The sequence below is a fragment of the Carassius auratus genome, chromosome 44, assembly GCF_003368295.1.
Source record: "Carassius auratus strain Wakin chromosome 44, ASM336829v1, whole genome shotgun sequence".
Taxonomy (NCBI): domain Eukaryota; kingdom Metazoa; phylum Chordata; class Actinopteri; order Cypriniformes; family Cyprinidae; genus Carassius; species Carassius auratus.
The window spans coordinates 9,778,220-9,804,065 of record NC_039286.1 but is presented as its reverse complement, the minus strand read 5'-3'; the positions used below and the strand labels follow the sequence as shown (position 1 = coordinate 9,804,065).

Below are 25,846 nucleotides of genomic sequence, written 5' to 3'. Positions count from 1 at the left end.
TTAATGCATTTTAAAATGTAATTTATTCCTGTGATGTGGGTATAAATCTGCAGTGTCATGATCCTTCAGAAATCATTCTAATACACTTATTTTCTACTTGTTTATTATTCTTACTATTAATGCTGAAATATATTAATATTAAGTTGTGCTGCTTAATAGTTTTGTGGAAACTATAATGCATTTTTCAGGATTTTTTTTAAATATAAAATTTGAAATATTTTATAACATCTTTATTGTCACTTTTGATTGACTTTTGAAATTAGTCTAAGCTAATATTTTGATATTTATATTGATTGATATTTTCACTCTTAATATTAATATTAATTATTTATGAGGACCCTTCTTCCAAGACTTGCATTGGTGACCCCCCTCTTGGTCTGAGAGCTAGGTGCTACGCCCCTTCTAGTTATTGACACATGCTCCGGAGTCTGTTCTGTGACTGCCTTAATTGAGTTGTCTATGCTCCCCTCATTTGTCTTTTTTTTCTATGAGATATGCCTTTTTCAGTCCACATACACTCTGAGCATACAGACTCATACTGAATTAAGTACTGCTCCCTGAGCATGCTACAGTCTCATAGGGTTTCTAAGCCTGTCTAAAGCCCCTTTCACACTGCCATTCCGGCAAGAACATGGGTAAAGCGTTCCGGCAATTGTTCCCGGGTCGCTAGACTTTGCACTTTCACACTGCCAGTGATTACCTGGGATATGTGCTTGCTTTCACACACAACCCGTAAAGATCCCGTATCGACACGTGACATCAGGACGTGACGTGTAATGTACAAGTCGAAAACGTTAGGCCCGTTATACTTTCACAGAAGCTGGCGAACAATCTCGGTGTCAATGCGGAAAGTGAGGAACTAACTGATCTCTGCTTCATTATAGTTTGCACATATCTTTGCTTCCTTCAAAACAACCGGTAAAAGAGTTGCGCGATAACGTGCGTCATCACTTCGACACGGCATTAGATCTGGCTTTTGTTCACACAGCACTCGTCCCGGGTTGAACCCGGCAATGTTACTAGGTCCCCGTCCCGGGTTCAATGCCGGAATCAATCCCGGGATGTGGTTGCTTTCACACAGAAGGCGACCCGGCAATGTTCTGGCAATATGCCGGGTCCGACGTGCAGTGTGAAAGGGGCTTAAGTAACAGCCTCAGTTACCCCATAGGAATTGTTTTCTAAAATCCATATTATGCTAAGTGCATATGCTGTGCTCCTATGCACTTTCTAAAATCCATACTGTTGTAAGTGTGCACGCTAAGGATCCTTCGCACTTTCTAAAATCCTGCATGGTATGGGTTGTCAGCCTCATTCCCTTTCTCTGAGTTGGTTTAGGCCCCGGTTTTCACCTTTGGCCCCACTCGACTTACTTATCCCTGGTGATGAATTTCTGAGCAGATCTGTCCAGTCATTTCCTTTGAGCAAGCTCATTCAGAGCTGGCGGTAGTCCCCTGGGTGACAGGACAGGGTCTGGATTATTGTAACCTAGACGCCTGGCCATATCCCCTTGAAAGGCTTGGAATTAGAAGAAAGAGATTCTTTTGAGTTCTGCCCCAGGTTCAGGCTTTCCAGCCCAGCCCTTAACAAGTAGGTTTTAAGGGTATGGAGCTCAGGCCTTTGGCTGAAGGGGATAATGTCACTGACAGCTGTCAAGGTGTCCTAAGGGCAACTCCCATTGCTTTGTAGAGTTGGCATTTAGTGCTCACCATGGTGCTAGACATTCACTCCCTTCAGCATGGCGGCGTGGGTCTGGCATTCTCCATAGATACCCCTAGAGGATGCAGTTTGATGTTCCCTCAAAAGGGAACGTCTCAGGTTTCATATGTAACCATGGCTACCTGAGAAGGGAACGAGACACTGCGTCCTTTAGACAACCTGCCATGCCTCAGACGAAGAAGTGAATTACGTTTTCTCCCGGTGCTCTTTTATACTGTGGTCACACCGGGAATGGCGTCATAGGCTGTCGCCAGCCAATGTTATTGTCGTGTTTAGATGTATCAGACACCAGTCACATTTAAGGCATTCCCCATAGCGACCACTAGAGGACGTTATGATGTTATTTGTCCATTTGTCCATTTTATCCAGAGCAACTTGAGTCGCGTTTCCACTGCACGAACTCATTTATCAAGTACACTGCTGTTTGCAGAATTACCGGATTTGCGTCGTCGCGGACATCACACTCCCGAGTCGAATGCACAAAGTCCGAACTACCAAAGATGCAAGTCGCAACTGTGCATGATTTGTATTGAGAAACGCGCACAGAGTACACGTGACCAGACTATATGCCTGATCTTCCTAGTACTTTATACCGCGGTGGAAACACAGAAAGCAACAGGTCTGGGGGGAAAATAGTTCCTGGGGAAAAACGTTCCTGGTACAAGGGTTCCGGGTAATTTTGGTGGAAACGTGACATAGCACTGCATTCAAAGTATTCACTTTATCAGTTCTTGCATTCTTGCTCTGCATAAATGCTAGATGGTAACCGTGAGAATGAAGAGCAGATCAAGTCAATACATGCATGTAGACACTTTCGTCAATATCCACAAAACACGTCCTTTATGGTTCAAGTCAAGGTAGGTGTTGGACATATTTCCTTCTCTGCAATTCACATATATAATATTATATACAAATATATAAAGAATCTTGATGGTTCTTTTTCACATTACATTGACTTCTTGTCTTTTTTTAAAAAGAGCACCACTGTATGCTGGGGGAGACATGTCACATCTACTCACTGCAAAGCTTATGACAGATTCTCTGCAAAACTACAGCATAAGCAACCCAAGGTCATTATAGTCTCGAGTGATCAAGATCTGGTCTTGTACCACCCTGAGAGGGTTTGTTTTGTGATTAATGACCATCTGAATTTACATTACCCCACTAGTAAACAAATAAATAAATACTCAGACATTAAATATTTATTTTAGAATAAATTATTTTAATTACTCTTATACTTGTGCAGGACACAGAGAGAGAAAAAACAAACAAATGTAGGTATTTAAAAGAAAGACTGTAACAAACATTGAATCGGGACTGTGAGTGACTTGAAACTTGGATCATTATTAATAAATTCTAATAAGTGAAAGTGACAGGACATACAGCCAAGTATGGTGACCCATACTCAGAATTCGTGCTCTGCATTTAACCCATCCAAAGTGCACCCACACAGCAGTGAACACATACACACCGTGAACACACACACACCCGGAGCAGTGGGCAGCCATTTATGCTCCGGCGCCCGGGGAGCAGTTGGGGGTTCAGTGCATTGCTCAAGGGCACCTCAGTCGTGGTGATACTACTAGAATGTAGATTACCATGAACTCTGTAGGCTTAACAGTATGCTAAATTATTAAGACTGAATAAGTAAAGTTTCAAGTCTGTAAATTCATAAACTACAGCAAAGCATATTAAATGTATTTTGGGTTATAATTTATTAGATTTTTGATGATGAAGCCATGTCACACAACCTGTCCAGGCTGGAAAATGTCTAAAGAGGAATTTTGGCTCTAAATCCCATAGTTTTTGCATTTTTCCATAGCCTTAACATAAACGAGAAACAATACTGGAAGCATCTCCTCCTTTTAATGTTGATAAGCCTATTTTTATCTTAACTATGCATAATTATATAGTTTAGCATGTTTTAGTCTTCCGGTTGTCATCAAACCAGTCAGAACAGATCTGCGGCCCGCCGGTTAAGAACCTCTTCAATGTGGTATACAAGGACAAAATATTAGGGCAAAAGATACTTAGGAACACATCAACGATCAGCATATACTTTAATATACAACTGTTGAAGATAGGAACCTGCTGTGGCTTGGGGGATTTTTTTTTTCCAAAGCTAAAAGGAATGTTTTGTATGATACTCAGCATGTACACTGGCCAACATATAAAAACATAATCCAGCATCATCAATCTATCATTGAAGAGAAGTGGTGATTGCATGTAGATGTTCAGCACATGGAGAAAAAGTATGGAGACATACTACTGTCCATTAGTAATTCTTAATAATATAGCCATGTCTAAAGACTTTTGTTGAGCCAGGGCTAGATATGAACCTGTTTGGCTAATGTTTGAACCAGTTTCTCGACCCAGGCTTTAACATTTACATTTATGCATTTGCAGATGCTTTTATCTAAAGAAACTCACACTGCAGTCAATGTAAATCATTTTCACTCATAAATGAATCCTTGACCTCAGGGCTGCTAGGCACATGTGCTACTGCAAAGTTTGAACTACACCTTAAAGCTAATAGACATTGAACTAAAGTGATGTCAGCCAAAAATGAAATTTCTGTCCTCAGCTACTCACCCTCTTGTTGTTCCAAACTGGTATGAATTTCTTCCTTCTACTGAAAACAAAAGACAATATTTGGAAGAATATTGGTAACCAAACAGTTTGTGGTAACCATTGACTTCCATAGCACTGAAAAGATACTATGAAAGCCAATGGCGATGAGCAACTGTTTGGTTACCATCATTATTAAGAATATTTTATATTGTCTTCAACAGAAGAAAGAAATTCATACAGGTTAGGAACAACTTGAGTGTGAGTAATGATGATACAATTTTATTGCATTTTTATTTCATGGGGCCTATTAGATGGAAAAGTGCGCAAAGGAACATGCAGCAACCTGGAAGTTGATTATGAATGAACACAAACTGATAGGTTCTGCTTATGACTTCGCTACTGTTCGGACACTCTTGCTTACTATTCCGTCCTTTGCTCCCTGTTTATGTACTTTTCTCAGATTTTTCTAAGATTTTAACTTCAGCAGATCAGCACAGTGCTCAAACAAAAACAATTTGGCACAAACACTAAACTAAAAACTTTTCGTGACTGAAACAATACTGCAAAAAAGAAGCAGCTTACATTTAGAGACAGGAAAACACAGATGCCTACATTAAAACAGACAGAAATGAAAAGGCCTCTTGTGGAAACTACTTGCTGCACGAACTGCCACAGGCTTCTACAAAGGATTGCGGTTCTTGAAACAGAGTTACATGCTGGACTTTCAAAGCAGGCTTAACACACAACAGATTGTCGTCATCAGACCTCCTCAGCATTAAGCCGGTGAGTCCTGTGAATCTAGTGAATCTCAACAGTTAATACCAAGTGTAGAGGAACAAAGCGAAACTGAAACTGACACGCTAATCTATGCCACAAACAGGGAGTGAGATCCAAAGACACTTGAGACATCAGATTGTCACGAGTATCTCGTATTGCTGCAATAGCATTCTCTACCCCAGATATGGCTATGACAAGACTTGTAAACACTAGTACTCTACCATCCCCTGTACACCTTAAGAACAGGTTTGAAGCATTATTGAATGTGGGTGAGGAATCGCCAAATGTGGTTGAACATGGATCGTATCAGCCAGCAGCTAACATTGCTAATAAAAGGCACTCAAGGTCGGGCAGAAAGTGGCATTCAGAACAAAGTGCAGCCGAGCCCAGGATTCTGATAGTGGGTGACTCTATTATCAGAAACATCAATAGCAGGACTACAAATAAATATGGCTTTCCTCAAGCAACCGTCTCTGATATGAACTTCGGAACATTTTAACGAAGCACAAGACTGTAAATCAGATCATCATCCATGTGGGGAAAAGTGATATTCTGAAAGAGCAGTCAGAACTTCTTAAGAAGGATTTCAGTGAACTCTTTGAAACACTTTGAAGACTTGAAGTTCAGTCGTTCAGTTGTGGCCTAATGGTCAGAAAGTTGGACTTGTAACCTGAAGGTCGCAGGTTTGAGTCTCTGTGCTGGCAAAAGTTGTAGGTGGGGGGGAGTGAATGAACCGTACTCTCTGCTACCCTCAATAGCCATGGCTGAAGTGCCCTTGATCAAGGCACTGAACCCCCAGTTGCTCCCCGGGTGCTGGATATATAGCGGCCCACTGCTCTGTGTGTGTGTGTGTTCACCATGTGTTCACTTCTCACTGCTGTGTGTGTGCACATGGATGGGTTAAATGCAGAGCTCCGAGTATGGGTTACCATATTTGGCAAATGTCACGACTCTATCTTTTCTTTTTTTTTTTTTTCATCAGTGGACCACTCCCAGCAAGGGGAACTAACATGTTTTCACAGTTGCTTGGGCTGAATGCATAGCTACAAAGAACCTGCAGTATAGAAGGAGCCAACTTCATCGAGAACTTAAATATTTTCTGGGGCCATAGACAACTGTTTAAACTGGATGGCCTCCAGCCAAAAAAACTTAATCATCCTTCAGTAGTGTGTGCCAATCCACTCAACCTAAATGGCAAACACACCTGGACAGAGTATGAGTGATGACAGGACTTCATATCAGCTTCCGAGTCATCATGTGTTTGAGACATCCCACAAGGACACTGACAACACCACGCAGCCACAACAAGCACTGCTCATGGACACCATCCCTGCTGATCCCTGCCCACAGAGCTCATAACAGACAGACTGTGATGTATCAGAACAGCTCCAAGACTCTGCACCCAAGGATGACTTCCTGTAATACAGCCAGGGCAGCTCGCAGCCACCGGAAACACCAGCGCCAGAGCCCATCTCACCAGACACGTTATCCCTCTCTCCAGCATCTGTATTTTATTTGATCTATTGATCTCTGCTACCACTGAATCTAGCTCTGTCTCTGTCAGAAAGAGATGCATTAACGAGATCACTAGTGTGCTATTTATGGAAGCTACATCTTTAACACCAAGCATTTCATCAGACTCTTTTGATCTTGTCTTTGATTCCTTTAACTCAAAAGTTAGCAATGTTATTGATGATATATACATAAAAAAAATCATTTGATTTTAATTATACTGGTCTTCCCACCAAGCATCTTAACTTTTACCATCAAGAGTCCTACTGTCAACCAGTTACAAACAATACAAGCGTGCAATGGGAAAAACGAATAAACGAGCATCCAAAATGCAACAATGCTGGTGACTAGCAAGGCTGTAGAAATCTGTTTTCACTAACTGTCTGTTAGTGTATTTTGTAGGACTTTTATTACTATGATATCTGAATGAGATTGTGAGAAATCCCAGTGGCACCCTGTTGCCCTATTTCACAAGGAACCTCAGGAGGTTGTTAGATCAGGTAAATGACTCACCTACAGAGAAAGTCTGAGATGAACAACTTACATTTATTCATTTGGCAGATTCCTTTATTCAAAGTGAATTAAATAACATTCAGGGTTCCTTCCTTCCTCGGGAAACAAACCCCTGATCTTTACTGTTTGAGCTACAGTAGAGTAAAGTATATGAATCCAGATCCAACCCTGATATTTACCTTTAAATTATTCTGGGCCCCTCTTTTATACTGTCAAAACAAAATTAAATTTGTTGACTTTGTTGTCACTTCTTCTGCAAGACTTTTTTACGTAAGATTGAGCGCCCCTGAATTTATATCCCACCTGCAGTTGAATTACCAAAAATGAAATAAATATAGTAAAATATTCTTGTTTTCTGACTTGTTGGTGTTAATCTTATATGTTGCAAACCAGCGGAACCGTACCACGTACCGTAGACAGGAAGCCATTTTGTTTTAGCCGTTTTATTGGTGGCGTTAAGGACTGGTGAGTGGTGTGTAGCAGAGAGGACGTGACATTGTCCCTGCAATGAAACTGTCCTCACAATACACTGCAGGCATTGTCATACACATGCAGTGATTGGAATACAAACACGATTTGGGCATTTATGCATTTAGCTGTATATGGCATGCATTGCTTTAATATGTCAAGTATCTTAATTTTACTCTACTGCTGATCCTGCTGATTAATGTATAACATAAAAGCTTCACACGCCTAAAGAATGCTGTGAGATTCTTCTTAAATGTGTGGTATCAAATACTGTTATAGGTAATTGAATATATATATTTTATTTAAATAAATAAAAAAATTCTGACAGATAATTTGCCCACATTCATAAGTTTCAAGAACACACTGAATTGCTCAAGTGGTGCTTTCCACCGAATGAAAGTGTGTCAGTTTCAGTTTTTTCATACTTTGATTTATTTACCCACACTGTGATTGGAAAAAAGCCTTTGGCAGGGATGGAGCAATAGTGAGTATGCTTAGGATGCAAAAGTGAGTGTGTACAAGTGTGCGGCAGGGAGAATCAAGAGGAAGAAGTGTGCAGCTGTAGGGGGAGGGTCAGGAAAGTGCAAACAGAGGGGGATGGGGAGAGAGACAGACCTCCACAGGGAAAGAGGGAGCGCTGGGGGAGGGGAGGCCGGAATGATACGGAAGATGTTGTCATCGGAAAAGGACGTTTACAAAAAGTATCCCGTTCCAAGCAGGTGACGAGGAATTTTGCCAGTGTATATATGGCAGGCTCTCGGAAATTTACACACAAATCTGTGCCGGGTTTTCTCAGGAAAATGCGGTGTAAAATCAGGTGCGGTGGTAATACAGAAATGTTATAATCTTGCCTCCCTGCCGTTGGCCCATCTGTGCTGAGGATGGCCATTGGCCACAGGCATTAGAAGTCCTTACAGCATTAGACAGTAACCTCCTTTTAGCCTCATGATACTGCTTTAGTTTCAGTTGACAAACATGAGGAGAAGTGGTGAAGAATGTGATTTTGTTTATGGAAGTTAATTGCATTCCTGCTCCAACCCATTAATTCTTTCACTATATAAAGGTGCATTCTGGGATAGAAAACATTGGAGGGACTGCATAAAATTTTGCATCACCTCTAGCAACACAAAATGATGTGTAATCCATCATGAAACTGAGAAAGAACTGTAGAAAATCTAAAAAAGGAGCGATATTACAAAGAGATGGCATGGTTAAGATTTTTGTTCTTCTACCTTAAGTCATTCTACTTAATTCTACCTTAATTATGGCTCAAAATAAACACTGCATTAAATTTTGCATCATGTCTAGCAACACCAAATTATGTGTGTTTTACCAAAGGCCATTTAAGGAAAAAATTGAGGCAGTAAAAAAACGGCAATAACTGTGTATAAAAGGTGAGGAAGATGCAGTGTAGTGTGTGTTTTGTGTTTTCTCCTATAGGTGCATGACGTTCTCTCCTTTCCACCCAAGGGACGGGTTATCCCCAGTTCAATTGGGCTATAAACCGAGGCTTATAACAAGAAACTAAATAGACAGATGATGAGTCCTTTGTCAAAGAAATGAAAGCATATATATGTTCATTCAAAGGATCTGTATGACCTTAGAAATCAATTGAGGCAGAAGCCAAGATAAAAGGCTATAAATCACTATCTAAAAATTGACCAAGGACTATTTAACCAGGCTTACACACTTATTCGGTAAAGAAGTTCTGAAAAGAAAAAATATATATTTCAACAATATTATATTTTACCCAAGCAGAATGCAATTTAAAAAAATGTATGCAAAAATTATCTATGATGATAGAATTAGGGCCAATTAGAAGAAATTTGAATCAAAAATTATTTGATGTTAGACTATGGCAATGCAACATGTAATACATTTTTGTAAATGTATACATATTTAAATGTATGAATATTTTACAGAAAAATAATAAAAGCATGCATGCTTTGCAAAAGCTGTCTAAAGTCTTTCAAATGTCAACTCAGGTAAAATATTATCTTATTAATAATTTCCTTACACATTTAGTATTTTAATAAGTAAACATTTCATGAAAAAAATATAAAATTGACATTGATGTAAATAAACTGTAATGTTAATAGGGTCATGAACATTATGCCAGCAGCTCCAAAGAAAGCAGCTCAAGGCACTTCTTAGAAACATACAAAAACACGTCATGTTTGCGGGGTGACTGGGACTGACACTTCGACCCCTTACTAGTACTGATAAAACCACTTCCTGTTTGCCTTTGGAATAGCTGCTGTCTTTTCACATTAGTCAATAATGACTCGGGTATGAAAAGAAAAAAACGATGTGGTTCAAATGACAGCAAGACACTGAAGAATGAACAACAAACTTGCTGACTCATTCACAGCCTGCAGTCAATTTAAAGCATAAATCCAACCTGTAACTTATAAATCATGGCAATGATGTATGATCTATTGAAATTACCCACCAAGGCGGTATTTTGTGGGCATGACTAAAAGATATTAAATCAACGCTGGTCAGAAAGGGAAAAGTGTGATTCAGGTTTTTAAAACCTGACCTCAGTCTAACTTGCTTGATGTTGATGCTTGCCAAAGATTATCCTCTTATATTAGGAAATTTCCATTATGTGGTGTGAAAAATGTACCACAGATGGTACATGCATTATCATGTATGATGCTTAGCAGATGTTCACGCACATGGGGCAATCGGTACTTTAACAATGAATAAGCAAAAAGTGAATTCAAATATAGTTCAGTAGAAGGTTATATGAACACTGTAGTGAATTTCTAGTGAAGGTCTTTGTGTATGCTAATGTTGTTGGAGTAAATTGCCTTAAATTTGTGTGTAATTCTTTGTGAAGCCAAAAAAAGGGAAATTGATCAATAAAAGAATGGATCAATACTAATAATATTATTGACAGGACCTCCCCGTTCAAATTCTTCAGTAATTACCAAGACCATTAATAATGGAGCAGCCAGACGCAACAACAACAAAAGTGGTCGCCCACCCATATGTTAAGACTGATTAAAGGAACAGTCCATCCAGATATTAAACTTCCAAATCATTTACTCACCCTTATGTTGTTTCAAACCTTTGTGACTTTCATTCTTCCACTGAACTCAAAATGAAGTTATGCTCTAAGTTTGAAAGCATTAGTCATATTGTTTGAAATGATTAAGATAATTTTCCACTTTTGAATTAATTATTTCTAGGATGCATGAATCCAACACTTATTTTGAGAAACTAAAGAGAAACATGGCTCCTATCCACCTCCTCATGGGTGAGACTTCCGTTTCATTAGCCGATGGAGGTAAATAACGAGGAGAATAACAACGTACAGTAAACGGTAAAACTGTTTGCAGCACAAACCAGTGTGTTCTTAATTAAGATAACAGATTAAAATAATATGATAGGACACATGAATTGTCAATATCAAGCAGCAAAACAAACTGTTTGTACAGCTAAAAATAGCTGGACGCAAATGAGACCAGAAACTAGACCCATAGAATTTACGAATGGCGGCGCCCATTTTTACGTCAGGAAAAAGGTGGATACATATCAAATTTTAATACTGAAGTACACTGATTGTGTTTCCTGCACTGCATGACAAAAAGTATTGTTTTTAGCTGTATTGTACTTTTCCTGTCTGAACTAAATGTGTTGTCCTCACAAACATAGTACAGTGCAGTGTTGCACTATTCGCCAACGATAACCTAATTGGCAGAACTACGTGTAGTTAAAAATACACAATCAAAAGACATAAAACAAAAAAAAAAATTGACAAAAAAACTGCAAATGATTAAATGTAAAAATATCAGTAGTCCATGAAAAATGTAAATCTGCTAAAATTAAAATGTTACAATTGTGACATGCCCATCCTTATCTACATTGATCTCTAGGTTAATAATGTACTCTAATTGAGTATACTTTAATTATAATTCAAATCAAGGTATGCTTTGATACTATATATATATATATATATATATATATATATATATATATATATATATATATATATATATATATACACATACACACACACACACACACACACCTTTTTATTTAAATACAATTTTACAGTTACTGTGATGTATCAGATTAGCCAGATTTTATTAGTTTATTCAGTAGTACTACAAGTAAACATGTTTGCTGATATCTTCATATCTTGTGGAAAACTGACTTGTTCAAGACTGATCTGAGATCTTTCATACAGGAATAAAGTGTGACTTAACTGAAGAAACTGCTGCTTTATTACATGTATGCTAAAAGAAGTATTAACAGCAGATTAGAAACTCTGATTCACGTCTTTATGAAAAGCTCAACCTTCCAGTCTTAAACTAAATAGCATATATAGTCCGCACTCAAGCACAAATTTCTGCTAAATCTGTTTTATTTTGTGAAGAATCCTCTGACACAAGTCCTTGAACTAAACCTTTTAACCATAGGCGGAGTTTCACTTTTGTGCGTGGGGGGGCACCTACCAGCAGATGCGGCCTCGGTTGCTGTGTCAGTAGCAGCAGTGGAATTGATGGTTGAAGTGTCAGAGTTAGAAAACTCCACACTTTTACTAGTGGGTTTATTAAAAAAAAACGACGAATGTCCGTTTTGTTTATTTAGCATGTAGACTAAAGCGGGAACAGAACGAGAAGAGAGTCCACTCACGTAACTTACCGCGATACTTTGAAGTCCACCAAAATGAGCTTCTTTTTCAATATAGTAATTAAAAATAATTAATTCTAAACTTACTCATTATATCCACGAAAATTATAAGATAGGACAAATAAAATATGAATTTTTTATTTTTCAAAGCACAAGGCATTAATTGGCTCTGGTCTGGGGGGCAGTGCCCCCCTTAGCCCCTCCTCAAACTCTGTCCATGCTTTTAACCATTCGAACTGTCAACAGTCACTAAATCCTTAATACACTACCTACTGCTGAGCTTTGTAAATGCAAAAAGAGCCAAGAAAATCAGTTTAGGCTTCTGGCCCAAGTGTGAGTGCTCAAAATTCCTTTTATAATATTAGAAAGCAGTTTTACCCAATTCCTGTGCATCAGCAAATCTACCCAGCATTCTTCATATAGTGCAATAACCCCACAACTGAATCATTAGATCATCATTTATCTCCTAACAAAATGTCTTTATGATGCATCTCATTTATCCTCCATCTGCTACAGTACGTGTGGCAACTACTGCTATATGTCTTTCTTCACTTCTGATTCCCCCCTATCAGAGATTTGGGAAAATTCCACTTTCCTCTTTAATCCTACTGCGGTTTCATTGGCCATCACTGTACCTGCAGCGCTTCATTCTTGTGGTTTGAACAAAGCCACCGGATCCCTTCCATTCATGACCTATCGTGACCTATCTGTTGTTGGGCAGCGGCCAATTTCACATATGTAGCCGTATATTCCCCTCGCTCTCTCTGCCAATTATTATCTACCTGTTCCGGCCCCGTCGGCTGACAAGACACCTACTGAGTGCACTTTCCCCATGAGCTCAGCTCTTTGCTGCAGTCAGCTGTAGCGTTGCTCGCTGCTTATCATTCGGATACTTTTCTCTGTGTGTCGCGTCAGCTGCCGGGGTTCCCTGCTTCTATCCCATCTGCCCACAGAATTAATCCCCCACACGCTCTAAAACAAACTATTTTTGAGTATCTAACAGGTTTGCATCTGATCAACTGGAAGAAGTCACAAATCAGCCCTTTTGATACATATCAGGCCAAAGTGATCTAGAAAAAAAAAAATTCTGAAAAGGTATTATTGGCAATCAAATCTGTTTCTTGCAGTCTATTACAGTGCACACTTTCTGTCTCCGTTTAGCAAGTGAAATAAAAAAAACGTTTAAGTTAATTACATAACGCATTATGCTTCCTCTAGTCTGTAGCAAACCCTGGTTCTTCTGATATGCATTAGCAATATTTGCTTGGTCATAAGATCAAAGGAAGTGATATTTGTCTAGTTGTCCATGTGTGTGTATTCTTTAGCAACTATATCAGATCTTCACTAAGAACTGTGAATAAATTTACAGATCAAAATGCACCATTGAGTTTAAAATGCACAACCTGTCTATGGGTCATGCTTACAGCTGTGGGTTCTATTAGCACTCGTTTATGATTCATTAGAACAGTGTGTCTCCTTTTCTGGACAGATATAGATGTGATTAGGTTGCCAACTTTCCAGTCAGACCACACCTGTAGATTATCAATATTACTAATTATTATCTGTATATCATGCTAGATGCAAAGCATATTAAAATAAAGAAAATCATTCTTTATGCCATCTTCACTGGAAATACTATGAAATTCAACAGTCAGTGCATCCAATACATATTAACCTGGGTCTTAATTTTATTGGTATTTACTCATTTGCATGCATTTTTCATGTTGTTCTGGGTGCTTGTTTTGATACACCCAACATCAAGCAAACACATGCTATTATTATTATTTTTTTTCCACATTTCGCTGTTTATTCTCACTCATTCATTAGCCAGCTAACTAAAATATACATATCATGTGGAAAACCATGTCCTACATTCAACTGTATTGAGAAAAGTTCACCAGTGCAGTCATATTAAGTATAAATGTTAATATTTAATATTCCCAAACATTGCAATAATTTAACATGAAGCATAAACGAACTGGGTCTGCTGAACAGCTCTATCAAACTTATTCTTAAAGGGATAGTTCACTCAAAAAAGAAAATTCTGTCATCATTTACTCATGAAAGAAAGTCACACAAATTTAAAACAAGTTGGTTTACATTTTTGGTTGAACCATCCCTACATAAACTTTATTCTGAAGGCACAACAAAACTTATTTCACACTCAATAAATTGCATTTAATTTACTGCCTATATGATTTACATTAGGAATCTTAAATATGACTTTACTGCTGAAGCCTGTTAGCTGAGATGCAGAGAAAAAGAGAGAGAGGCCGAGACACACAGACATTCAACCTTGCCTCTCTCAAGGACATCACAGGGCACAGTGAAGCACAGCAATACATTGGGCATGGTTAGTATCAGGATTTGGAATAGTATTGTTCAAGTGATATACTATAATAATACTATGCTGTCTGGATGGTTACTCTGTCACACTAATGCTGACATGAACCATATCCATCATTTGTGAAAAGACTTCTTGTTGTAGGCCTTATAGAAAGCTTAGGATATAGACATATTATTAGGACGTCTCATTCATATATTAGGTTAGACCGAGGCTAGTTGTCACGTTTTTTTTCTCCTTCAGGTGAACATTAAGGTAGATTTATTTTCTCAGTTGAGTTTATTAAAAGGTAAGTCTTGCGTCCGAAAAAGCTATTGAACATTTCCTTTGCCAAGAAAAAGGTTCAATGAAGACACATTGACCACACTGACCTTTTGCGATAGAGAAGGCATATTGTCGCACTTTATGGGTTAAGTTTTCACAATAGAACCTGCCATTAAACAGGCTTTCATAAAGTTTTTTTTTTTTTTTTTTTTTTTTTTTTGGTGTATTTTAAAGAGTTAGAATTACGAAATGCAAAACAATAAATGATGCATGAATAAAGTAAAAGGTAAAATATATAAAAAAGTAAAAAATATCAAACCATTATTGTGACCAACAAATTAAAAAATCCTTATAGTTACTAAGATAAAGCTCTTCTCCTGTGTGACAACTAGCGCCAGTCTCCACAGGCCTATTGTGTGAATCAAATGATCTGCAAATTGATTTTCTGGTCCATTTTCTGTAGGTTGCTTCAGACCTTTGTCGGTGCAGCCGTAAGACATTAAGCATTTTAATTATCAGAACATGGATGCTATGTTGACTTCTTCATCAGAGTCATAAATCTACAGTCTTTATGATATGAAATGTTGCCACTGTTGGAACATAATGCATCCCCACCCGGCTTTCATGAGCAACACTTCAGCTTGCAATTATCCCATTCAATCACACTCATTCATTCAATGTCAGATCTCTCCCCTGTACAAATGAAACCTAATATCGAAAGGGGCAAGGTCAATGAATTCCGTCTGATTTATCCTTGCTCGTCTCTGCTGTGCATAGACACGCTCGCCCTGCGCACGCCCACAGTCCAAGTAACCCGTGCACTTCCCTCACCGCGCGACCAATACGTCACAGTGATGTTGACGATTACATAAAAAGTGATTATTGCCCAATCATGTCGCATCGGATTCGCGTTGAGCCATTAACACCTTTAGAAGCAAGACTACTGATGTATATGTTTAAAAGCTCTGTGGCATTATACAGTATATAGCGAGTGCGCGTGGCTTTGGGGAGTCTGCACGCGCATCACGTATAATTGCGAATTCTGTAAAATCCAGTTATCTGTAGATTACATTTCTACATGGTGTCTGGTAAGCAAAGGCTGATATCAGAAGCTCCGGGGGGAATAAGGGAAGTCTTGGAAAAATGCGCGTCTTTGGGTTGGGTTATGATGTTGCTTTATATATATATATATATATATATATATATATATATATATATATATATATATATATATATATATATATATATATATATATATATATATATATAAATAATTAGAAACATGTTAATGTACATTTCTCTCTTACAACCCCCCTCCCTCGCTAGCACACCACTCGCGCATACACTGATGAGTGCAGTGCACAGGGTTCAGGCGTTCCCTTTACGATATTTCAGTGATCTCCGACGACAGAAATTCGTGGAAGTGAGCTTCCAGTAAAAATAAGTGAGTAAAACGCTATATAGAAATACTTTGGCAGCCATGTTGAATTCGTTTAGCTCAAATGGGCGATATATGCAAAAATATTAGCTACTACATCCTTTCATATTTAATATAGTGGTTAAAAAACGGGACAAAGCGTGCTGCAATAATCGCACATCCCGCCCAACGATCCAAATGCGTCCGATGAAGATGTGCATGTATCCAGAACAGAGCTTCAGTGGAGATGCTCAAAATTCCCAGGTAGGCTTCAGATAGCAAAATCTAACAGAGTTGATAGGGAAAGGAATAAGGCGAAGTATGGGTGTATGTTATTTTCGTAAAAAAAAAAGGGAAAAAATCGGTATTAATAATTAATGATGCGGTGATCACAGAATTAGATACTGGGATGGTGCGTATCCGCGTAAGGACACTGACTATCTATCCGCAGCAGTCTGTACTCCTAGATCACACTCCCGGGCGACATGTATCAAAGGCAGTGCATGCATGCTAATGTACGGGAGCTCGTTTCGCGAATAACGCCATATAACCCGATTTGATCGATAAATCGATCCATCGCACATGGAACGGCGCTCGCGTGAGAACCGCTATTCAAAACGTTATAAGCTATATGCGCGATATGGTAGAAATGTGTAATTGCTTAAAGAAGGAGGAAAAAATATATGGAAACCGTATTATGCCCATTATTGCTCAGCAGTGAGCGAGCAGCAGTGAGATGTACGCTGCTGACGCCCGGTTGCGGTGAGGAGACGGAAAATATGGGAGGAGATGAAGGATAAAGCATCAGAAATCCGGACTTACACTTCGTAGTTCCTGCGTGCGATCCTTCATTTTTTCCCCGCCGTGCTGGCCAAAAATATCGTTTGAGGTGTCCGCTGTGTTCGTGGATTTATTATTAGCGAATGTCTGACTCCTGTTTAATTTCCCACAGATTTAGGTGGTGTCGGGAAAAAAGGGCGCCCTGTTCTTTCCCGTCTGCACTATTTCACGCCTTTCCCCCTTTTCCCCCGTTCCTGGTTCTGTAATGGAGTGTCCTCCGTGGCGGTGCAGTGATGCCCCGCAGCGCGCTCTGACTCCAGCACACGAATGCGATTCCGAACGCGGTACTGATGCTGCAAAAAAAAAAAAAAAAAAAAAAGGTGGGGGGAGGGGAGCGATGCAGAGGGCTGGGGCGCTTCTGCACATGCGCCGCCGTTTCACTTTACCTGCCGCCCCTCCCCCATTCCGCTCGCTTGCTGTACTGCGCGTAACCGCAGCGCGTAACAGCCCCACGTTCCCCATCATAACTAGGGAACTGTAGTTTGTTTTAGGCGGAATAAAAGAGCAGGAGCCTCTTTTAGACTCGAAGAAAAATTCTAACAAATAGAGGGAGATAAGGGATAAGTCGCATTGAAAAAACATACGCCCTCAATACATATCAACCTTAAAAAAAAAAAAATGTAGGCCTTTTTCTAATTGAAACCAAATGTTCAATGACAAAAATGAAAATTGGGACTTAAATTTAGCTAGGGCTGAGCAATACCACATAATTCCTATTTGATCAAGTACCAAGGCAAATAATAATAATAATAAATAATTTATTTTCTATTATTATTATTATTATTATTATTTCTGAAGTTAAAATATGGTTAACGATAGCCATTTAATATTATGTTTGAACAATATTATATTTAACATTTAAAATGGCCTGAGCTGTAACAACAATTACATGGCCTCACATTAATCAACTTTTGTCGGTTACTTGTGTCTTTCAGCATTTTGACCCTTTAAAATAAGCAAAAGAAAAAATATACAAAATTTAGATTTAGATTTTTTTTTTTTTACTTGATTTCTTATGTGAATATTGGTTCTGTTTATGCAGCATCTGTATCAAAATAAATGTAAAAAAAAATCTGTGAAAAAGGAAAATAGTTCACAGGAGAAAATGTATTACAGTTCGATAAAAGATTATGAAGAGCACACGATCAGGAAAAGAAAAGTGCATTATAAAAGTAATGCAGTTGGTGGTTCAACAATAGCATTAATGACCACAAAACTTTTTTCAAGAAAGTTTTTATTGCATCTGAAAGCATTCATTTTTTTCTTTAAATCACTATGGTGGTTATAGTTTACATATGGAATTATGAAAAAAAAAAAAATCTGATTTGTTTTTATTTTTTTAACGTTTTGTCTATTGAAAAAAGACTTGTAAATTTGTCTTGAAATAATGATAATTGATTTTTAATAACGGTTTTCAATGTGTATACTTGCAAAAATCCCAAATAGCTTATATTAGAAGGCCCTTCCTCAGCAATTTACATTATCTTCACATCCTGCAGTTGTTGTATTATTACAGCAAAGACACATTTCTTCTAAAACCCTCAGATCTTTTAAACACAATGGGCTGTTCTCCGTCAAAGGGCTGGTAATAGTTTAGAGTACCATCACCACCCGGTGTAGGAGCGTATTTTTCACAGAAAGACCCGGTAAGACTTGGGCCACACTGTGCAGAGTAGGAAATCAAAAAAGAGCCATGCTTTAACTTAAATGACTTCTTCTGATTCATTCCTTTCTGTGGAATGGTAGCCGATTTTCCCAACAGATCATCATCAAAACGGTTGTCACGGTCCCACACCTCAAATCTCAAGGGCCTGTAAAATGAGCATAGACAAGATATGAACTACAACAGGTATCACCCAATGACAAAAACAGAATATTTATGAACATAAATACTTACGTCTTTTTAATCAGATCTACAGTTTCGAAATTTATGTTGTAGTTCCACTGAGGAAAATTGTTGTTCCAAATCACAGGGGTCTCATACGCACGGCTTCCGTAAAAGACTTTAACATAACCATCAGTTTTAGAGAAGTAGTCTCCCCATAATCCTGCACCGCTCAACACAGTCACGGTCAACGTGGCTACTCCTGGGTTACTTGGGCAGCAGTTACTATCAATTCTTTGATGACCGCTGCATTTGCATGCGCAGCTATTACTACGATGGCCCACTTTGCACTTGGAGGGGCAAGCAGTAGATATAGCGCTTTTTGTGATGTACTTGCTGATGGCCGCTTGCAGACTGGCTCGTCTAGCTTGGTCGTTTTTTACCAGCATGTGCAATGAGCTCAAGGTGTAGGAAACCACTCCAGGGATTTTCTTCAGTGACTTGAGCCACACGCCGTAACCACTAACGTTGCTTGGACTGAAGAGGATGTCTTGCTGCTCACCGTTGCCCCCTAGTATTTCAGTGACTCGGTCTGAGAAGGTGCCGCTGAAGCTGTTGCCTCTCTCCAGTTTCTGTGATTTGCCTTTGCAGTAGCCTGCTTGTGCACTCACCTTCACGCCCTTGATGACGGCGGACGCCTCCGCCGATAAGCAGTTGCTCACATCATGCACTGACAGACCCTTCATGGAAACCTGGCAGGTCTTCACAGCGGTGGTTGAATGCACGCGGCCGCCCAGGTCGACTCTCCGCAAGAAGTGTGTCCCGTAGATTGAGATGAAATGATTGTATGCACCTTCTGAGTTGCTGTCAAATTTAACAGGAAGTGCAGTAATGGAACCCAGAAATTCTTTGGTCACTGGAGGGCGAGCATGAAGACGAAATCTGATGAAAGAAGGCAAGAAATACTTTATACGGTTTCATGCTTCAATATCTGGCCAAACCCCAGACTAATGTGATCCTGGATGTGATCTTGTAACACATTTCACTTTGTTCAATATGGAGACATGATTCTGCCGTAGAGTAAAAAAAAATACGGGTAATTTAAAACGGGTTATTGTAACTTTATAGACATTTATAGTCAGATTAGATGACACACTGCTTTTCTGGCAGAATAAAACAAGGCTGCAAGGGATAGATTTATAGTATTTATAATTGGACGCACTTTATAAAGCTCTACGCAAAGGTACAAAAGCTTTTACCGGGATGATAGCTTTTCAAAAGAGTCATCTTTGTATCTAAATGGTCCATATCAGTATATCAAAAGTACATATTAGTACCTAAAGGGCACAAAAGTGTACATTTTAAAAAGGTACTGCCCCACACTGAAAAAAATGTTATGTTGAATTTACTTAATTTTATTACGTCAAGGGGTTGCACGAAATAAATTTATCTAAATCCAGATATATTTTTTAAGTTGAGTGAACTTATATTTTATAAGTTGAGTTTACTTATATTTTATAAATTGTTTGTACTTATATTTTATACATTGAGTTTATTAATCTCTTTCAGTAATTTCAGATTAATTATATTCATAATTTTAGCTAAACTTTTTTGAGTAGAATTTACTCAAATTAATTGTGCAACCAGATCAATACAATCATTTAATTTCTACATTGTTAAATTTGTTTAGAATAGTTTCTTTCATTAATATTCAGATAAATAAAGCAAACCCAACATTTTCAACTCTAACTTTATTTTTCTGATCCAAGAGATATTTTGCTCTCCCAAACAAGAGAGCCTGTAATGCCAGTAGTCACCATTTCTCAGAGACCTCAATACATGGTACACCACACACAATGACGGTAACAATCAGTGAATAGTGTTTGAGTCATTTTGAGTAAAAAATGAACTTCAGACGTCACAAAAATGAATGTCACTAAAACTAACATCAAAAGCAACCATAAAACTGTGTAAATACAACTCGAAAACTTAACATTTTTTATTATTCATGCCACAGTGCATGATGGGAAATACACTGAAAAAAAATTATTCATTGAATTTAGTAAAAAACTTTATGGTGGTTTAAGTGGTTGCAATCAATTTATTTTAGCTATATTTAAATAAACTAATTTATTATCACCAAAATATAAAATTAACTTTCAGCAAAATTTGTTCAACTTAATATTTTCAAACTGAATTTAATTAATTCATATGGCTTGAATTTAACACACGTGTAATTCGTTTAAAACCAATTAATATTTATTAATTAAAATCAAAAACTAAATTTAAATGGATTAAACTAGCACGATTGAATTAAGCTTAATTTAATTGGGGCCATAATCATTTTTTTCAGTGCAGTGGGCTTTTGTACCTTTTTTTTTTTTGTGTAGATCACAATTTTCAAAACTTTTGTTTGATAGAGTTTTTGTCTATACTGAAAGACAACAGTACAATTTATTTTGCACACTGTTGTTCTATCACAGCCTCGTTTCCATTCCTGACAAAAGTGAAATATGGTGCTACCCGGACTAAGGTCTAGATCTCGAAATATGCAGCTTTATCTCTAACAGTTGTGTATTTGTGTAAATTTATAATCCTGGGTATTCAAGTTTTTTAACTTCGCAGTGTATATTTTAAACCCTTATGTTCTGATTTGCATATTTATGAGGTCAGTAAATCAGCTAAAATACTGCAGAATAATAATCTTAGTCTGTTCATCACTCCAGTTAATATATTTGCAACATTTCTATCAATTTCCACCGGCCTCGAAACTTAACGTCACATGTGAACGTCTTTATGACTGTACCGAGCTCATGAATATTTAATGAGCTGAGCGCCGTCTAGCATGCAATTTCTAGAATTTTAAGTTGTTTAGCAACTGAGAACCAATGATAGAGTACCCAGTTACATTTTTAAACCACTTACTAGTTAACCTTTTCCCACTTCTCACACTTAAAAATAAAGGTTCATTATTGGCATTGATGGGCCCATGAAGAACCTTTAACATCAATGGAACCTATCCATTGCACAGAAGGTTCTTTGCAGTGGATAAAGCTTCTTTAGAATATTGAAATGTTCTTCACATGAAGAAAAACTCTCTTATAAGAAAAGGTACTTTTGTGAACCCTAAATGGTTCTATGGAATTGCTGTGAAAAACCCTTTTGGATGCTTTATTTTTTAAGAGTGTAAAGAACCTTTTGTGGAATAGAAAGCTTGTATTGATGGTAAAAGTTCTTCATGGAACCATAAATAACCTTTATATTGAAGAATGTAGTTACAAATAAACAATAGCAAGTGGCCAAAAAATAAATAAAAATCACACATACACACATATATAGCAGGACTTACGAGTAGTAGTGGCAGGAGAAGGTGTGGCTTGTGAAGGAGTACTTGTCTTGAGATGCATGGCTTTTGGCAAACCTGGCTGATTTCGAATGAGTGCCACCAACAGCCACACCTGCTACCATTGGCACACTCAGTCCGATCTTCCAGCTGGCACTGGCTGAATTGGTGGTGTCCTTAAGAACCGAGCTGGCCGATTCGTAAATCTTGGCGCCGACACTCCGGCGACACTGCACCTTGACCCGCCAGTCGACCACAGAAGCTGGCAACTTTTGCTTCTCGTTGAGCAGTTTGTTCTCACACACAGTGCAGTTGCCATGCTCTCCTCCGCTCATGTAGGTCCGCACATCCACCACAAAAGCTCCGGTGGTCTTCATTTGCACAATGTCAAAGCCTTCTCCCACCAAATTATGTCCAGGTACGAAGGAAGGCTTTTCACACTCTGTGCTGGGGACCGTTTCGCAACAGAAGGCAATGGGAAGATAGAGGAACAACAGCGGGAGAGCCATTTGCAAAAGCAGGCTGAAAGAGACAGAAAAATGAATTTTAATTATTTTAATTATAGGAATTAAAACTGAATTAATAAATAATCTTTAATTTGGACAAAACGACATCCCCAAGAACTATATAGACACTTTGCATGCAAAATGTCAGAATGTCTTTGCATTATATAAGAAAAAAATCAAACATTTCCAAATGTGTGAAAAAGGTAAAAGCAATTCTCAAGTATTTCATCATACATAGAAGAAGAAAAAAGCTGAGAACAACTTCTGTTTCTCTCTAAAATGACTTAATTCAATTATTTATGAATGCTGATAAATCAAATAGATCAAATGAAGTTTATATATATCATTTTAGCTGACTTAAGCTTTTTAGCTACATTTGAGTATAAAGTAGGGGTGCTCCGATCACGATCGGCCGATCGTTAATGCGCATTTCGTCAGTAAAGCCGGTTCTCTAATCAGCTGGTTAATTCCATCAGGTGCGTGATTTCACATAGAGCAGCTGTTACTACACGGAGCCGTTGTTAATAGAGAAGATGCACCAAAAAACGCTGAAAATGAAGTGGATTTGCGCATCTTCTCTATTAACAACGGCTCTGTGTAGTAACAGCTGCTCTATGTGAAATCACGCACCTGATGGAATTAACCGCTGATTAGAGAACCGGCTTTACTGACGAGATGCGCATAACGATCGGCCGATCGTGATCGGAGCACCCCTAGTATAAAGCATACTAATATTTTGCCGGTTGATGGATCACTGCGACGGTTTCAGCTACAAAATGATGCTGCATTAAAGCCACTAGATATTTTGAGTGCAACACATATATTACTTCTACAGTATTGCAGTTTCCATCACTGTCCTACAGCAAAAAACAGTCCGCTCTTCATGGGCTTCACAGATAATTAAACCATAAATATGTCAAAAAACAATTCTGGTGCTATGTTTGCATAGACCGTTACTAAATGTAAAATGTTCTGTTTTTACATGACATCCAAAGGAATATAATCATGAAATCAACTCCTGAAGGATGCAGGTTGCAAATAATATCTTTATATTTAGCAGGTTATAAGATGAATTTTAGGCTATGGGTAAAATGGTTAAATTAAAAATTATGCAAAACATATATTTAGTTAAAGTGTGTCCAAACCATGATACAAGTGAAACATAGTGAGCCGTTAAATAATACCTGCTAAATAAATAGACATCCGCCCCCCAAAAAAACACATTCACATTTTCAATTCAATTAAATTCCTTCAATTTAAGATTAAAGTTAAAATTAAAGTGCTTAATGTTAAGTCAAAATAACCTTCACATCGAAATACACGAATAAGGTGCCGCTACTCAAAGAATCATAAATTCTGCCAAATTAAACACTATTTTAAAAAGATGAGTAATTAATTCATTCTGTGTCACACACACAAAGACATTTATATATTTAAAGTCAATTAATTAAAAAGCCTTTCACAAAATGATAATGAACCAAATAATAAACCATGCATGCTGAAATTTACCTAGTTGAGAAGTTTCTTAACAGCCTTGGTGGAGAAAGACAGACGACTCCGTTAAATAACACCAGTGTTAGAAAAAAAGAAAAGAAAAGGGAACAAAAATAGCAGATTCAGAAACACCAGTTCTATGTTACCTTCACACTATCTGCCCCTCAACACACTTGACTTTTTTTAACTGTTTCTGAACATGTGAGGAATAGACTTTATCCTCTTCTATTAGCATGCAGTTAATAAAATGAATAATACCTTTGTAGCTTCACATCATTAAAAGCACTGCATTCTTTTTCCCTGATGGATGTTAAAAAGGTGCTGCAACATCAAAATACCAAACCGTTTCAGTATAAGATGCAAGAAGAAAACATAACCGCATTCTACTTGTAATGGCAAGCAGCAGAACACTTTTTTGTATCATATCGTATCATTTGTATTGTAGCTTGCATTTCTCAATAGCAATGAGGTGCACTAACAGTCTTCTACTAGTGAAGCGCACACTGCAGGGTCATACTTATCAAGATTTGATATCAGTCTTGATTCATTCTTCTGTCTGCTGTGTTTAATGCATTAAACTGCAGACTGTTGACCTCTGCACTGGCTGCGATTGGCTCTGGATCTGTGCTCGATTGGCTCTTATCTTACTTGGATGAAAATTCCTACAGAGTCAATTGAACAGGGTCAGGCCCTGTACTCGGTGCTCTCAGGGATTTTAGAGGAATGAACCGACTGCTTATACTACATTACACAAGTGTGGAAGTTTACTAGTTTACAGATCTAATCTCTGTGAATGGAATCCATATGATTCTTTTTGTGGACCCTTGGGCTTCGTTCTGCAATTGTCTCATATCTTCAAAAAAGAAAATTAGCTGAAAATATACTTACTGGCAGAGCCTTTAAGGTTTTTATCTTCATCAAAATGGTATGGAGAAACGTAGCATTACATCACTTGTTCATCAATGGATCCTCTGCAGCGAATGGGTGCCGTCAGAATTAGAGTCCAAACAGCTGATAAAAACATCATAATATTCCATAAGTAAACCACACCACATCACTGAAAAGCTGCATATTTGTGAGAATTTGTCCATCATTACGACATTTTACGTGTGTATAAAACATAATAATAGTCCTCTCATATCATAATCCACAGACAAATGGGTTTAGAACGGTCTTGGACTGTTTTTGTTTGTAAATGGTACTATGCATATTTCTCTCCAGACTCAGGTGAGATTACTTTTTCACTGGAGAAAGCATTCTTATGGGTAGAGGACTCATTTTATACCCTTGGGCAACAGATAAAAGTTAAAACATGCAGATTTCACTTTACAAGATGTTAACTGATAGAGTGAACTGGTGTGGATTACTTGTGGATTAATGTGATGTTTTTTATCAGATGTTTAGACTCTCATTCTGATGGCACCCATTCACTGCAGATGATCCATTGGTGAGCAAGTGAAGTAATACTACATTTCTCCACCACTGTTCTGATGAAAAAACAAACTCAATCTCATCTTGGATGGCCTTAAGGGCGAATAAATTTTTCTTTTTGGGTGAACTATTCCTTAAAGAACTTTTATAATAGCAAGTTCTTTGTCTAGTCTTTACCAAC

At 38.0% G+C, this 25,846-nt stretch overlaps 3 protein-coding genes across 3 annotated transcripts in view; 1 reads left to right on the top strand and 2 right to left on the bottom strand.

Annotated features, from left to right (window-relative positions):
* LOC113062432 (syntaxin-1B) overlaps nt 1-17,382 on the bottom strand; it is a 38,730-nt gene extending 21,348 nt beyond the window's left edge. Inside the window, exon 1 of the mRNA XM_026232275.1 lies at nt 17,049-17,382. Within this exon, the coding sequence (XP_026088060.1) occupies nt 17,049-17,078 (30 nt within the window). The 5' untranslated portion in view covers nt 17,079-17,382. The remainder of the gene's footprint in view (nt 1-17,048) is intronic.
* The window catches only part of LOC113062431 (zinc finger protein with KRAB and SCAN domains 4-like), a 72,037-nt gene that overhangs the window by 28,964 nt on the left and 17,227 nt on the right, over nt 1-25,846 (top strand). The window lies entirely within an intron of this gene.
* Nucleotides 18,426-24,331, bottom strand: LOC113062429 (perforin-1-like). The gene is made up of 4 exons (XM_026232272.1): nt 24,250-24,331; nt 22,241-22,756; nt 18,964-19,833; nt 18,426-18,877 (listed from the first exon to the last, which is right to left on the bottom strand). Exons 2-4 carry the CDS (start codon nt 22,741-22,743, stop codon nt 18,577-18,579), a joined length of 1,674 nt encoding a protein of 557 aa, XP_026088057.1. The 5' UTR covers nt 22,744-22,756; nt 24,250-24,331; the 3' UTR covers nt 18,426-18,576.

Bases quoted from the DNA above. Each gene is read 5' to 3' on its own strand.
- LOC113062429 (XM_026232272.1), bottom strand. From the start codon at position 22,743: ATGGCTCTCCCGCTGTTGTTCCTCTATCTTCCCATTGCCTTCTGTTGC. The intron at 19,834-22,240 runs GTAAGTCCTGCT...TTCTTTCATCAG, and splicing joins TTCTCCTGCCACTACTACTC to ATTTCGTCTTCATGCTCGCC. The intron at 18,878-18,963 runs GTAAGTATTTAT...CTCATTTTACAG, and splicing joins GTAGATCTGATTAAAAAGAC to GCCCTTGAGATTTGAGGTGT.